Genomic DNA, 13,790 nt, shown 5'->3' with positions numbered 1-13,790 from the left:
TTTGAAGCCATTCTGCCTTGTCCTGGCACTCCATCCCTTGTCCAAAGTCCCTTACCAGCTCTTCAGGCACAAGAAAAGGCTCAAAGGTCTCCCTGGATTCTTCCCTTTTACAGGCTGAACATCCCTAGCTCTCCCATCCTTTCCTCTTAGGAGGTTTCCATCCCTCTAATCACTTCTGTGACCAAATATTGTTAGGAACAGTATTATTTTAACATTTTGTTTTCTATAAAATGATGAGCAGTCTCCAGATTGAATCATCCTCGAGACCTTTATTTGCAATTCCTCTATATTGTTGTGCTAAACTGTATTAAAACAGCCCGATTCTGGTCTTTGAAAAATCACCAAGGCAAAATGTTCCAAACCAAAGTCACATTGCATCAGTACAAGAACTGCTGGGTGACACTGCAGAGCTGCAGGGAGAGGGAGGCAGGGCTGAAACTGGCACTTCAAGTGTGAATGTGGGGAATAATGGACTAAACCTATTTTGATTCCCAAAATATTTTTATTTTCCAGCTTTTTAAGCCTTCAGGTTATTCTAATTAATTTCCCATTGGTTACAGGGGTAAGTAAACTTCATTAACAATTTAAGATATTTTCCCCTCCTTGGTGAACATAAAACTTTCCTGTCCAGTCAAGTACAAGGTTTAGCTGTGCTGCAAGAATATGAAGCTACTCACTTCATACTGTCCCAGCACCTGTATAATTTTCAAGACAAGTTTATATTCTTGTATTTTCTCAGTACAAATGTTTGTCACATGAAACAGGCAGAGTATGAATACACACTTTCTGTAGCTTAACCATCTGAGATGTGCAATACTGAGCTTAAAAATCTGTTCTGCCTGACATCTGAGTGTGTAAATAAGTCAGTGAAGCTTGGTGTGTCTGAGTAAACCACTTGGAAGCAGCAGCATCTTTAGTTATGAGTTAAGACTAAAACTAAAGATGCCAGAAGGCATCTGAAATTACTCATGAAAGAATTTAAATAGATTTAAAAGTCTATCCTGTAGCTCAGTGCCTAAAACTGGGTTAAAATAAGTGTGTGAGGAGACCTGTCAAAGGCAACACCTGGGGTTCTGTCTCAGGAGCCAGTGACAGGAGCCTGAGGGACAGGAAAAGGGGGAAGTGCTTTCCCAGTTCCAGAGGGCAGGGACAGATGAGACATTGGGAAGAAGTTCCTCCTTGTGCAGGTGGTGAGGCTCTGGCCCAGGCAGCCCAGAGCAGCTGTGGCTGCCCCTGGATCCCTGGCAGTGCCCAAGGCCAGGCTGGACAGGGCTTGGAGCATCCTGGGATGGTGGAAGGTGTCCCTGCCCATGGCAGGGTGGGATGGGATGAGCTTCAAGGACCTTCTAAACCAAACCAGTGTGGGATTCTGTGAAAATGCCCTGCCTGGCCCATCCCCTCACAACCTACTCCCCAGCTGGCTGAAAACCAGGATCACCAGCATCTCCTGGAATGGCAAAGATCTCCTTTGCAGGGGGGTAGAGATGGACATCCTCAGCAGCTCCAGGTCCTCTGCACCTGCCCTTCCTCTCTCTTCCACCCCATGGTAAACTGTCCTACTCCAGTTCAAACAATTTCCTTTCATCACCCAATCTGAGTTATTTCCACCCCACAACCATCACACCAGGGAATGATTTCAGACACTCAGATTCTCTGAGTGTTTCAGAACTATGTGATTTTATAATTTTTTCTGCCCTAAGTGACTCCTTGGTCAGTTGATATTACAGGCTAAAATCTTGATTTAACCTCTCCCCTCCTTTGCATTACTGTTTGCTAAATTACCACTTCCTGACACTATTTCCAGCCTTTCAGAGATTATGAACAAAGTATTTTTAAAATTAAGTTACTGCTGTTACCTGACTCCCTTTAGAGCCACCCAGCTCTCAAGGTCAGCTGGAGACACATCAGGATTTACCAGATTGCTGATGGTGCTGCACCTAAAGCAGAGCCAGTAATTCATCTTCCTAAATAACCTCCTGGAAGCAGAGATTTTGCTAAGCTACTACATGAAAAAAACAAAAGAACTATTAGAAAATAATTAGCATCCACAAAGGTTTAACAGGCAGTGCAAACCAACCATCAAAAAATAACCTCACTTTTGTTTAACATCTGATGCAGTTTTAAGAAAGAGATCAAAAACCTATTCTTATATCCTCAAATATTTCAAGGAAAAGTCCAGACTAAAAATGCATCAACAATAATCATAATCTATGATATATTTCAAGGAATCCACTTGTAATAACATTTTATTGGGAGGGGACCTAACCCACATACCATGTATTAGCAAAAAAACAAAAAAAAAAAGGAGAAAAAGAGGTGAAATAAGGAAGAGAAAGTCTTTAAGGCTAGCAAACTAGAGGGGAAAAGGACTTATTTAGCACAGACATAAGGAAAAGCATTTTAAAAATAAAGACAAGCTGGAAAGGAAGTTACTTCTTCATGAAGCTACAAGCACAGGGATCAAGCTGCACAGCTTAAACCAGACATTTTTAACCAGACTTTTTAAGTTATTACACAAGACACAGTTCCCTGAAAGAGCCAAGAAATTCTCCTTTTTTTGGTGGAAAGGTATTGAAATGGCAGCAACAAAATAAGTTTTAAAAAAGTAGTTCCAACAATATTCTACACCCACACTTAGAGCTGCTTCCACAGCCCTGCTTGGCTTTTAGGTGAAGCCAAAATCATGATAAAAAGAAAAGTTTAAATCAAACTTTTGTTGAACAGACAGGTTTTGCTTCGGTTTTAAACAAAATGAGACGCTTTCAAAAGATTTGTTTCCAGTTAAATCAAATTTTTCCCACTCATTGAAATCTTTTTCCTCCTTGTGTGAAGCACGAACACGCTGCAGAGGCTGCCTTGCCCAGAGCAGTGCATGACAGAGGAGCTGCCCTGGCCCGAGCAGGCGCTGCCCAGCGAGGGCTTTACCGTGAAATTCCAGAACGAGGGCCCCAGCACGCCCGTGAGGAGCTGGATGGCCACAGTGCAGAGCATGGACTCTGTCACATCAAATCTACATGTGAGGGAGAGAAACAGTTCAGAGCTCTGTCCTGAGCACTCCTCTGAAGAGGAAGGAACCATTAAACATCTTCAGTCAGGATAAAGGAAAAAATCCAGGATGGGGATGACTCAAAGGGCAATTCAGGGGAGGGATTAACAATCACAAAACCCAGGGGTATTAATGAATTAACAAAACCATTCTAACCCACAGAGTATTTTACACATTTAAATCTTCATTCAGAACTTCTGCAGTTTACAGTTTTAACGTATCACTCCAACACATGAGAAAAAACAATCATTCTGTGTGTGCATGAGGGAATAAATGAAATTCCTTGCTCTGAGTCATGGTGAATAAAACCCATAACCAAGCACAATCCACAACTCTCATCTCCTGACCTCATGCTCGTGTCTGCAAACTACACTGAATATATGAATTCTTTAGCTGAAGATGCTCCTGCATGTTTCAGTGGAGCAGAAATGCAGATTGTATTTCAGTTTGACACCTCTGAGGAAAAGGAAGAAGTTTCAACTCCCTCCTCATGCAGCTTCTTGTCAAATAATGCTCCAAGAAGTGAGCTCCGGACCCCTGCTCAGGGGTAATGACACTCCACTCTGTATCTATTTATTTCTCACCCCTGACAGAAAGGGATAAAATTATGCTGGAGCCAACAGAGCCACAGAAACCACCCTTTCTCCTAATACAGCACCATAAATCTGCATTTTATCATAACAAAAAGATTTTTAAATGGGATCAAATTTAAAATTCAAACCATCTAGTTTAAAAAGAAAATAACTCAGCAGCAGCAGCAGGGTCAGCCAGAACACAGCTCCTGTTTATGGCTGTGCTTATCAGAGTGTGCTGGAACAGACACCCACCATGCCAAGGGATTTCAAATGGGCAGCACAGAAAGGTCATTGTGGCCCCACTGCAGGGCTCAGGTGCAGTGATGGTATGCAGACACCAGGCCTGAGGAGAGGGGCCACTAAAGTTCAGCCTGATAAGCATTTTCTGTTTAATTATCACAGTACATAACACAGTAAATAGCTAGGAGAAGCAATAGTTGGTATTTTAGGGAATGCAGGAAGGGAAAGCCCCATGCCCAAACCCCACAGCTACTTTGGTGCTTCACAACAGCTGCAGTTTCTATTCCTTTTTTCCTATGTTATTTTAGGTGATATTTGTAATTCAGACATGGACCTGTCTTTTAAACATCACCTGGCAAGTTCAAGAAGGGGCATTGACCTTGGCATGTGCTTCACTCCATGGAGATACTGGCACTGACAATCCCTGGGCCTGCTCTGCTGGGAACCCTGTCAGGCTCCTGAGTCTGGAGCCAATTAACACACAGGGGATTAGTGCTGCATCCAGAATATTCCCTTGTCAGTGCTAATTTACTGAGTGTATTCCATGGGCAATTCTTAAAATGCTCTGTTTGACTAAACAAATCATTAGACAATTCAAGAGCCACCACTGGCTCAGGGCTCAGAGACAGCTGCAGTCAGTCCCCTCCTTGTGCTAACAGGGAACCCAAACTGAATTCAAATGGAGAAATGCCCTGAGAAAATGAGCCAATGACAACAGGAAACAGACACTTACACTGGGGACAGCCCTGAAATCAAGTCAATCTCCAGACACAAGGCTGATCTAATATAGCTTTTTAAGGCTGTGTAAAACTACGGTGGAGGTTTATCCATCATCCTCCTCCTCCTCTTCTCTCAACACACAACTCCATGAAAAAGTCCCAAATCACAGCAGACAAGAAAAACCCTCCTGCCTCAACAGAAAACAGAAGTTACGGGCCTGGAAAACTTACAGGGATCCATCTACCAGTTAATTCTCTGGTCTGGAAAATGATGGTTCTTCCATCTGTCTTGTCCATATCTACTGAGCGTGCAAGTGGGATTACTAAGGCTGAGCAATGAACTGGGAATCTGAGCAGGAGACAAAGGACTGTTTTCTTAGGGGAACCACAGCAGCAAGAAAAGAATGTTCAACATCAGAACACAAGAGAAAGAAAGGCTGAGAGTCACATGCCAGAAGTGCAAACACTTCGTTATAAAGTTATTAGAGTTTTATCCTAACTCATTCCAATCCAGCAGTTTCACTTGGATGCCATAAAATACAACAGTGTGAATACAGCAAACTGTATAGAAAAAATGAGAACACGAATTAGAATTATTTCCAGCACCAGGAAATTCATGTTAAGGAAAAAATAATATTAAAAATTAAGGGAAAAATACTTTAAAATAAGCCCCCTTCCTTGTTATTATATGTATCAATATGTAAATTTTTCCTTCTGTTGCTCACAGAGGTACACAGAAGTTGCATGGGTAGGCAATAGCCATATGCTTGTTATGTTGCAGTTCATTATTTCACAGGAAAGTGAGAACTCCAACAATTTATCAGAACAATCAAGAGCAGCATCTCCACACATGACCAATGGGATTGTGGCTGAAAATGCTGTTTAAGGACTTGTGGGAGGAAGAGGAGGAGGATGTGGAAACCACCCCTCACCTCTTCTGTGAGCCCTCACCAGCTGCAGTTTCTGTGACGCTGCCAGTGCGACTGAGGGAGCAGGAGGTGCAGGTTACCAACACCAAATTTCACACCCACCACAAAGACACTTCAGCACATCCTGCCTGCAAGTACAGAGAACCCAACATCCCCTGACATCAACAGAGGCTCTACTTAGCCTCAGACTCTCCTCTGTAAACAACCTGGGTATACAAGTTCTCCAAGAAGTGTTGGAAAGTTTTAAGCTCTACAATCATAGGAATGATTGCCTTATCTCAGAGTGGAGATGCTGAGGCTGTTCCCAGGAGCAAGAACTCAATGTGCTAAAGTCTGACTTGGAAGGCTTCCATCCCTGCATGTCAGTATTTGGTGTGTGCTGTCTATGCAAGATAGAACATCAACTCCTCCTCTGCTGAGGCTGAAGAGGAAGGTTGGGTTAGCTTTCTGAAATCCCCCATTTCCTCACCTCGCCTTTAGACCTTACTGGCAGCAGTGGTGATAGGACTCAGGTGAACCAACCCATTATCCCACAGGCTCTTGGGCCTGGACAGCTGCTCCAGAGTCACTGAACAGGAATGTTTCCCCAAATTCTCCAACTCTCATCAGGAAAGGTTGTTTTGTTCAGCAGCCTGAATTATTTTGCTTTCTCTGGGGGTTATTATTCAAACAGCAGTGTAACCATGTTTGACTTTTCAGTTACATGAAAGGTGGTAAAAACTGATTCTTCATCTCTTATTTATGATATTCCTTTGTGAAGCCTCCTTGGAAACTAATTTCCATCTCATTGCGTCTATATTTACCCACATATATACACAGCTATAATTCCAACCATCACAACTTATGGTATTTTCATTAAAAAAGGTTGTAATAAACCAGAAAATGCAGTAATTTGTAGGAGAAATGCTGGAGACCATGGTACAGCCCTCATGTCTCTGGATGGACCCTTGAGTGTTCAGTGCCCACTAGGTTATTTCAATATGATTCAGCACCTCCAGCACTTCCATCATGAACAAATGCACCAGGACTTTACCTGAGCAGTTTGTGTCTCATGTCTCTCTAGAGTACATCCAGGTTGGACAAGGGGGAATGGCTTCCCACTGCCAAAGGGCAGGGTTAGATGGGATATTGAGAAGAAATTCTTCCCTGTGAGGGTGTTAAGGCCCTAGCACAGAATGCCCAGAGAAGCTGCAGCTGTCCCATGCCTGGAAGCATCCAAGACCAGGTTGGACAGGGCTTAGAGCAACCTGGGATAGTGGAAGGTGTCCCTGCCCATGGCAGGGGGCATAACTGGATGAGTTTAATGTCCCTTCCCATTCAAACCAATTCCATGGTTCTGTGATTCCGAGCTGTGCTGCAAAATCCAGCTCTGACAGGGATAGATAGCCCCTGCATGTGGGACAGCTCCTGCAGTCAGGCTGTGCTCTGACCTTGAGCAACTGGAACATCCTGAGCCTGCACACACTTGCTTCTCCTCCTGCACTTCCTGCAGGGACCAGCACCACTACTGAATCCAAGTGAGATAACGCTGGACTGGGGAAGAACCAGGTGATCACATCTGGGCTCCAGATAACATCGGAAAAATCCTTTCAGGATTTGTACTCCCTAATGATCTGTTTTCTGCAGCATGTTCCTGAAGCACCTCTCATCTGCTTCCACAAGGACACATGGAAGTCCATTGCAGCTTGGCAGTTTGATTTCTGGGATATGCAGGAAAAAATTCTCTGTTTCCAAAGCAGAGGAGCCCCTGTGATGGCACAGCTGCCCCAATACATGACTCAGCTCATCCCCTGCTGCAGCACAGCAAATCCACAACCCAGACAAACCAGTTCCTGGGCTGGAAACCAGGTCAGGAGAACAAAGGCATTATTTGGGCTGCTTCAATACTAAGTCTCTCTGCCATTCAAAATCACCTTTCTCTTTTTCAAATGTGCTGAGTACTCCTGTTTTCCATAAGATCATTCCCAGATCAGGTGTTTTAAGTAAAACTTCTGCATTTAACTCTATCCCTGCTGTTTCCTGCTGCCTTTGCACTGCTGATATTGTTACAGTGACTTTCCTGGAGCCTGCCCTACTTGCCTTGAGACAGTTCCTGCTGGGGAATTTTTAAGCAATACTGACCTCTAGCTATTTGAGCTGTTCAATCAACACCAATTGCTTTTTGAAGAGTGGTGGTTGCCAGGATCATAATTAATGGAATTATGTGACCAATTGAAGACGGAGACAGATCATAGAACTTTACTGACTCAACTGATTATTCTAAATCCTGGAGTAGCACAGGGACATCCCCCACAGCTGTCAGGCAGAAGATGAAGAACCTACACAGCTGATGGATTCAGTAATTGGGCCCAGCTGAACAAAGTTTTCCTCCTCCACCTGCAGAATCTGTAGGAACCTCACAGAATGGATCCCATTTCCTCCTCCCTCAGGGGAACTGATCCTGCCCTGCAATCTGACAGGCTCTGCTCAGCTTCAGGGACTTGCCAAGGTTGGCGCAGTGACACCAAAGAGAATCATGGAATTGTTAAGGTTGGAAAAGCCCTCCAGGATCAACGAGCCCAGCCTGATGGATCCCCACTTGTCACCAGCCCTGAGCACCACATCCAGCTGTTCCTTGGGCAGGGATGGGGACTCCAGACCTCCCTGGGCAGCCCCTTCCAATGCCTGACCACCCCTCCCTAGGAAGAAATTCCTCCTGATGTCTAACCTGGCCCTTCCCTGGTGCAGCTTGAGGCCGTTTCCTCTCGTCCTGTCCTTTGGTCCCTGGGAGCAGAGCCTGACCCTGTCCTGGCTGCCCCCTCCTGTCAGGAGTTGTGCAGAGCCACAAGGTCCCCCCTGAGCCTCTTTTTCTCCAGGCTGAGCCCCTTCCCAGCTCCCTCAGCTGCTCCTGGAGCTGCAATCCCTTCCCCATACACAAACCACACGCTGTTCCACGAGCACACACTTTGTTTGACACACTAATTTCCCTGTTTTTTTTTTTTTAAGATGGACTTTTCCAGCAAGACAGGCTGATTCTATTACTCAACACTTTAGGCCTGTGTGGAAGGAGGGAAATACAATCTCTCCCTTTAGCACCCTCTGCTCTTCTCCAAGCCATTTCATTATCGAGCTCTCTCTGCACTGAAATACAATTTCTTGGACATACCACAAATAGAGTAAGTGATAACCAGCTGTCTGCTCTTTCCTGCTGCTTCGGAATTCAGTCAAGTCAAAACCACTGTCACATTCCCTAAAACAGCACTGCCACACCCTCTCTCTGAGAGTAACAACGTGGGATACAGACAGGAAAAAGCTCCTGTGCACAAGGATCTTTTTGGCTCCTTTCTACAGCTGTCTCTGAGCCCACTTATTCAGGATTAAGGATATCTAAGTGCGTGCACTGCAGTGAATCTGAAAGAGTTGATAAAATACTGTTTTTTCAGTCTTAGATTAGTGAAATGAAAGCTTCATTAAAAAGTGTCAAACAGTGAGAATCTGTTAACTGGATAAATAGTCTCATGGTTTAGGCATTAAAATGAACATCAGCTTATGACAGTCTATTAACCTTGTGACAGAGGGCAAAAGAAGGAACAAATATGTTTACTACACAGTGCTGTGCTATCTAAATTAATGCTACAAACATTTAGGTGCTTATTGCCTTGTATGAATTAGCTGCATATTAATGGCCACTACATTCTTATATTACTATAAGGCCAGGCAGAAAAATCAAATTTGCTGAAAAATGCCTCCAAAATACAGACTCCTCACAAAGGAATGTCCCAGTCAACACCAGCACTGACCCAAACACTTCTCTGCAGCACAGCAGCAGTTTGGGGAGGCTGATACTTCTATCTGTAAAGTCAAGCAGATGCCAAGGTCAGGCTTTTGTGTTCTTTGATCAATATCCAGAAATCTTTGATTATCAGGGCCCTGTAAAGTTTGAAGGGAGCTAAAAGCATTCAGACTTCTGGTACAACATGAAAGTGATACTCCTAAAGCAGGAAAGTATTTGAGCCACATGCCTTATTTTAAAGATTTAAGTACCAGAATGGGATAGTTTCAGTCAATATGCTTTAGTGTAGCCAGAGTTGGAAGAGAAGCCTAGATATTCTTCTTTTCTTCCTCTAATAGACATTTCAAACTGATCCGACATCTTAAATTTTTAAGCAGAAACACATAAGTTTCTCAAGAGCATCTGCATTATTGAAACAGTATCCTGCCAATAAAAGCTGTCATATACAGGAGACTCACATTTATACTGTTTTAGCCTATAGACTAGCAATTATAGACCATAAATAACAGTCTAGTAGACATCTGTATGTAGTTGTTCTAGAATTGTTTCAAAATCCCACAAACTAAGGGCAAACTTCAGTTTCCAGATGCAAAAAAAATTTCTCCAGTACATTTATTAGAAATGCGTTTGTTTACTCTGCAAACACAGAATAAATTATCAACATAGAATACATTTATTTCCTTATTAAGGTTAGAGAATCCCACAGCTCACCAAGCCCTTGTGTTGCACCTCCCACCAGCCTCCTCCAGCAGAAAACAGGATTTCTGCTCCTGACCTTCTTGGCATTGCAATTTTGGTTCCATTTATTGACAGAACCATGATCTGCACTAACCAAAAGGGATTCTGAACTCTAAATTGGAGGCACAAGGGCAATTAATACAGTATATTTTAAGGGTTATGGTTAATATTAACAAATAACTGCACATCACAATCAAGCAATATCAAGACAGAGTTTAATGAATGCTAAAGCCAGACTGCCACCATCTGACCAAAGCATTCCAGTCTTAGGATAAAACAGCAGGTACTTTCCATTACTTATTTAGCTTTACATCACAACAAAAGCTCTAATTAACTAACTGGCCAAAATTATATTTCTACCACTCCTAACACAAGCTAAGGGACATTCACTATTAATTACAGATCCAACACCTGCCAAAAGCTCTAAGGGTGCCACTATGGATAAAAACAATTTGCTACTGCTCTGAGAAGCTGCACTATGGGCACACAAGGTGCAGTTCAGGAGAACAGGGTGCCTTTCCCTTTCTCTCAGCCAGGTACTTACATGCCAAAGCGCAGCGTCCCCGAGACGTACGTCTGCCAGTGCGCGCAGTAAAACATGAACGTCCCAGCAAAACAACAAAAGAACATCCAGTCAGGGTTGGTGCCCAGCTGCACAGCAATACAAGTTCCCAAAACCACAAAGACTGCAGGAGAAAATCAGTCACAGAGTGAAAAGGGTGGATGTGTGTCAGCATCCTCACCAGAAGCAAAGCTAACAACAGGGCCCAGAGGAGGGACAGTGGGAAGGTTTATCCTGGCACGGTTATTTCATAGGCATAATGCTTCCACTTACAAATATACAGGCTGTACAACACATTTCAATCCATATCAGTTATCAGAAGTCATCAATATTAAGGGTTTCTAAGTCTCCTACATTTTTATTCCTTGTGATGCCTAATGTCATTAAGGGACTCAAGTAATTCCTGCAGCTGCAGCCTGCAACAAGTTTTGGGGTTTTCTCCTGCGTTTGCCAGATATTTTTCTCTGTCTTCTGAATTTCTCTGATGGCATTAAGAAAATCAAAGGTCTGGATACATTCAGGATGAATAACATATCTAAGCTTTCCCCTCCACCCTTTCCATATACAACTCTGATAAAGAATTCATAAAATTTAAAGCCTAAGACCTTTAGAGCTTAAGGAACCCAAAACATCCAATCAGGAGCTGGACTCAGTCTTGTGGGACCCTTCCAACTCAAGATATTCTATGATTTTACAATTTTTTTTCTGCAATGGGGTTAAACTTCAGACTGGTTCAATGAACTCCACCTACCCAGGAAATTACCTACATGATTCAAATCCTAAACTCTGACTTGTAGAGTCCCACTGCTTAGGCTTAGACCTGTCTTGGTATCACTCTGTATCAAGTCAATATGAAATAGTATAGCAGAGTATTATGACAATTTCTTACAGAAAATACTTCAGAATCAAGACTCTGCTAAAGCATCATATAGAAGTGCTGGCTCAGGTTGAATTAGTCACATGCTTAGTTTTGTTTTCAATGTAATACAAGAGAAGACATTCAGCTGATCCAGAGCACTGTTCTATGGAAAGAAAGGTGACTTTCTTGGTTGAAATTGATACACTCAACACTATCAGTTGCCCTTTCTTCAGTAAAGAAGCTTTTTTTATTGTATTGCAGATTTGATCCCTGAAACAGAGCAATTTAATCCTCCTACTTCAATTAAAAATGACAACAATACCTGTGGACAATGAATCACAGCCATGATCAAAAAGCTCTCCTAACGGAGTGCTGCTGTTTGTCCTTCTTGCTTGTTTTCCATCTATAGCATCCAGGGACTGGTAGATGAAAAGGCCACAAGCACAAGCAATGTATGCCCAGGGAGGTGCCTAAGAGAGAAAGGCAATCACAATAAGGTTTAAAATAGATAAAATTCTCTTTAAGAAAGCCTGCAGCTGTCCCACAGCCCGACAAAACAGTTTTCCCTTTGCACATACATCCTCCTCCTCACCCAGGGACCTTTCAGCATCTGGTCCTTGCAAGGACAGACAGAATGGTTGTTACATGTGGAATGTAAATAAACCAGTGACAGATTAATAGCTGCAGCCCCTGCTCTGAAGTAGGAAGTTGCACTGTACAGCTGGAAAAATTGTAATACTACATTTTCAAAGCAGTGCATAACAAAGTTACATTAAATATATGCAAGTTGTCACTGTGACTTCAGAAACTTGGGAACTTTTAGCCCCCAACTTTGTCACAAACACTTCAACAGTGTTCATCTTCACCAGTCCACCACCATTTGAGAGCTGTGTCACTATCAGTGCCCAGACTGAGTCCAAGAGCATTTCTGGAGCTCTGCAGCACAGCCCCTCCACCACCAAGTGTCCCCTCCAGTACGAGGCACCAGCAGCTTTGCCAAATCTACATTAAGAACCTTTAATGGTCACATCCATGAAAATGATTTCTACTCAGACAGAAACACAAACAATGCCAAAGCCCTGCTGGAGCAAAGACTACAATCCAGGCTTTTTTATGCTTTCTGAAGCATAAACCATTAAGAACACAAAAGCGAGGGAGGTGCCATTACTCCATCTGCATTTACACATCCATAAATCAGATATTACTGGCTATTTTGTAATCTTCACATCTGACACACTTTACAGAAGTGAGCATTTACAAGCACCTTTATTTTACAGACCACACCAAGAAAACCATGACTAATTTGTAGCACATCAATTTCAATGCATTTCCTTCTACAATTTGCATTGCTCCTGCCATTTACCAAAACAGTTCGTTCTGCCCCAAAAGCTGCTGCTGTGATGTGCTTTCAGTACTGTCTGCACAAACAGCACAAAGTGAGAAAGGGGAAATGTGTCACCCAAGAGCAGAGCACCACATTTAGCCAAGGTTCTGATGCCACACAACTCCCTCTCATTTTTATCCCTCATGTAAAGATTTAATCTGCCACGTTTAAGTTAAATGGCTTCACCCTGAAGGTTCCTCTATAAACTTAAAAATCAATCTGCTGGCTCTCCTTTCTTAAAAGCTCCTTTCATGAGCAGTGTAGGTGTTTCCACTTAGACCTATTTATATCCAAGTAAGATTTCACAGCTCTCTCCTTATCCAGATAACTTTTCCCTTTTTTTTTTTTAACTCAGGTACCATTCCATCAGTCAGCACTTTTCCAGCTGGGTCCTCCCAGCTAAGCAGGAAGTATTTGTATCTCCTTTACTCTCTGGTTGCAGAGGCCCTGAGTGACAGCCAACTGCCCTGGCTGCACCTTTCAGCAACAGGAAGGGAGGAGTCACCCTTGAAAAAAAGCAGAACTAAGGCTGAGCTACAAGGAGGAGAAAATCTACATCAGAAATCAGTAGTGGTTTGGGGGGAGGAGGAGAAATTCTGCTCCTGGAGTTTCAGAGCCCCATTATCTTCCCCACACAGCTCCTTGACATTTAAAAAGCACCTCCCTGGTCATGCTGTGCCATGTGGCAAATCTGATCAGGTCAAAGCTGCCTCAGCACTAAGTTATTTTTCAGTTCAAGTGAGGAAAAAAAAAATCTCATTCACCTCACACAAAGTATTTCTCACATTGTTAAACACCAAACAGTGCTTTCATACAGCAGCCTTCAGCTAACACTGAATTTCTGATGCTCTGAGTGCACTTCCTGGGCACTTCAGAAGTTTAATTACCAACAAAGATACAACTCTTCTCCAAATTCTAAATTCTGCTCTGGTTTAATGACCCAAACCAGCTCTGGGATCCTGAGAG

At 43.0% G+C, this 13,790-nt stretch overlaps 1 protein-coding gene across 2 annotated transcripts in view; it reads right to left on the bottom strand.

Annotated features, from left to right (window-relative positions):
• CEPT1 (choline/ethanolamine phosphotransferase 1) overlaps nucleotides 1–13,790 on the bottom strand; it is a 32,193-nt gene that overhangs the window by 15,165 nt on the left and 3,238 nt on the right. Inside the window, exons 3-5 of one of the 2 annotated variants that reach the window (XM_058039613.1) lie at nucleotides 11,763–11,910; nucleotides 10,564–10,705; nucleotides 2,926–3,010 (exon numbers count right to left, since the gene is read on the bottom strand). In XM_058039613.1, the coding sequence (XP_057895596.1) occupies nucleotides 2,926–3,010; nucleotides 10,564–10,705; nucleotides 11,763–11,910 (375 nt within the window). The remainder of the gene's footprint in view (nucleotides 1–2,925; nucleotides 3,011–10,563; nucleotides 10,706–11,762; nucleotides 11,911–13,790) is intronic. The other variant, XM_058039612.1, reaches the window with a different exon arrangement.

The sequence above is a fragment of the Melospiza georgiana genome, chromosome 23, assembly GCF_028018845.1.
Source record: "Melospiza georgiana isolate bMelGeo1 chromosome 23, bMelGeo1.pri, whole genome shotgun sequence".
Taxonomy (NCBI): Eukaryota; Metazoa; Chordata; class Aves; order Passeriformes; family Passerellidae; genus Melospiza; species Melospiza georgiana.
The sequence above is the reverse complement of the archived record's forward strand: the minus strand, read 5'-3'. Positions and strand labels throughout refer to the sequence as shown.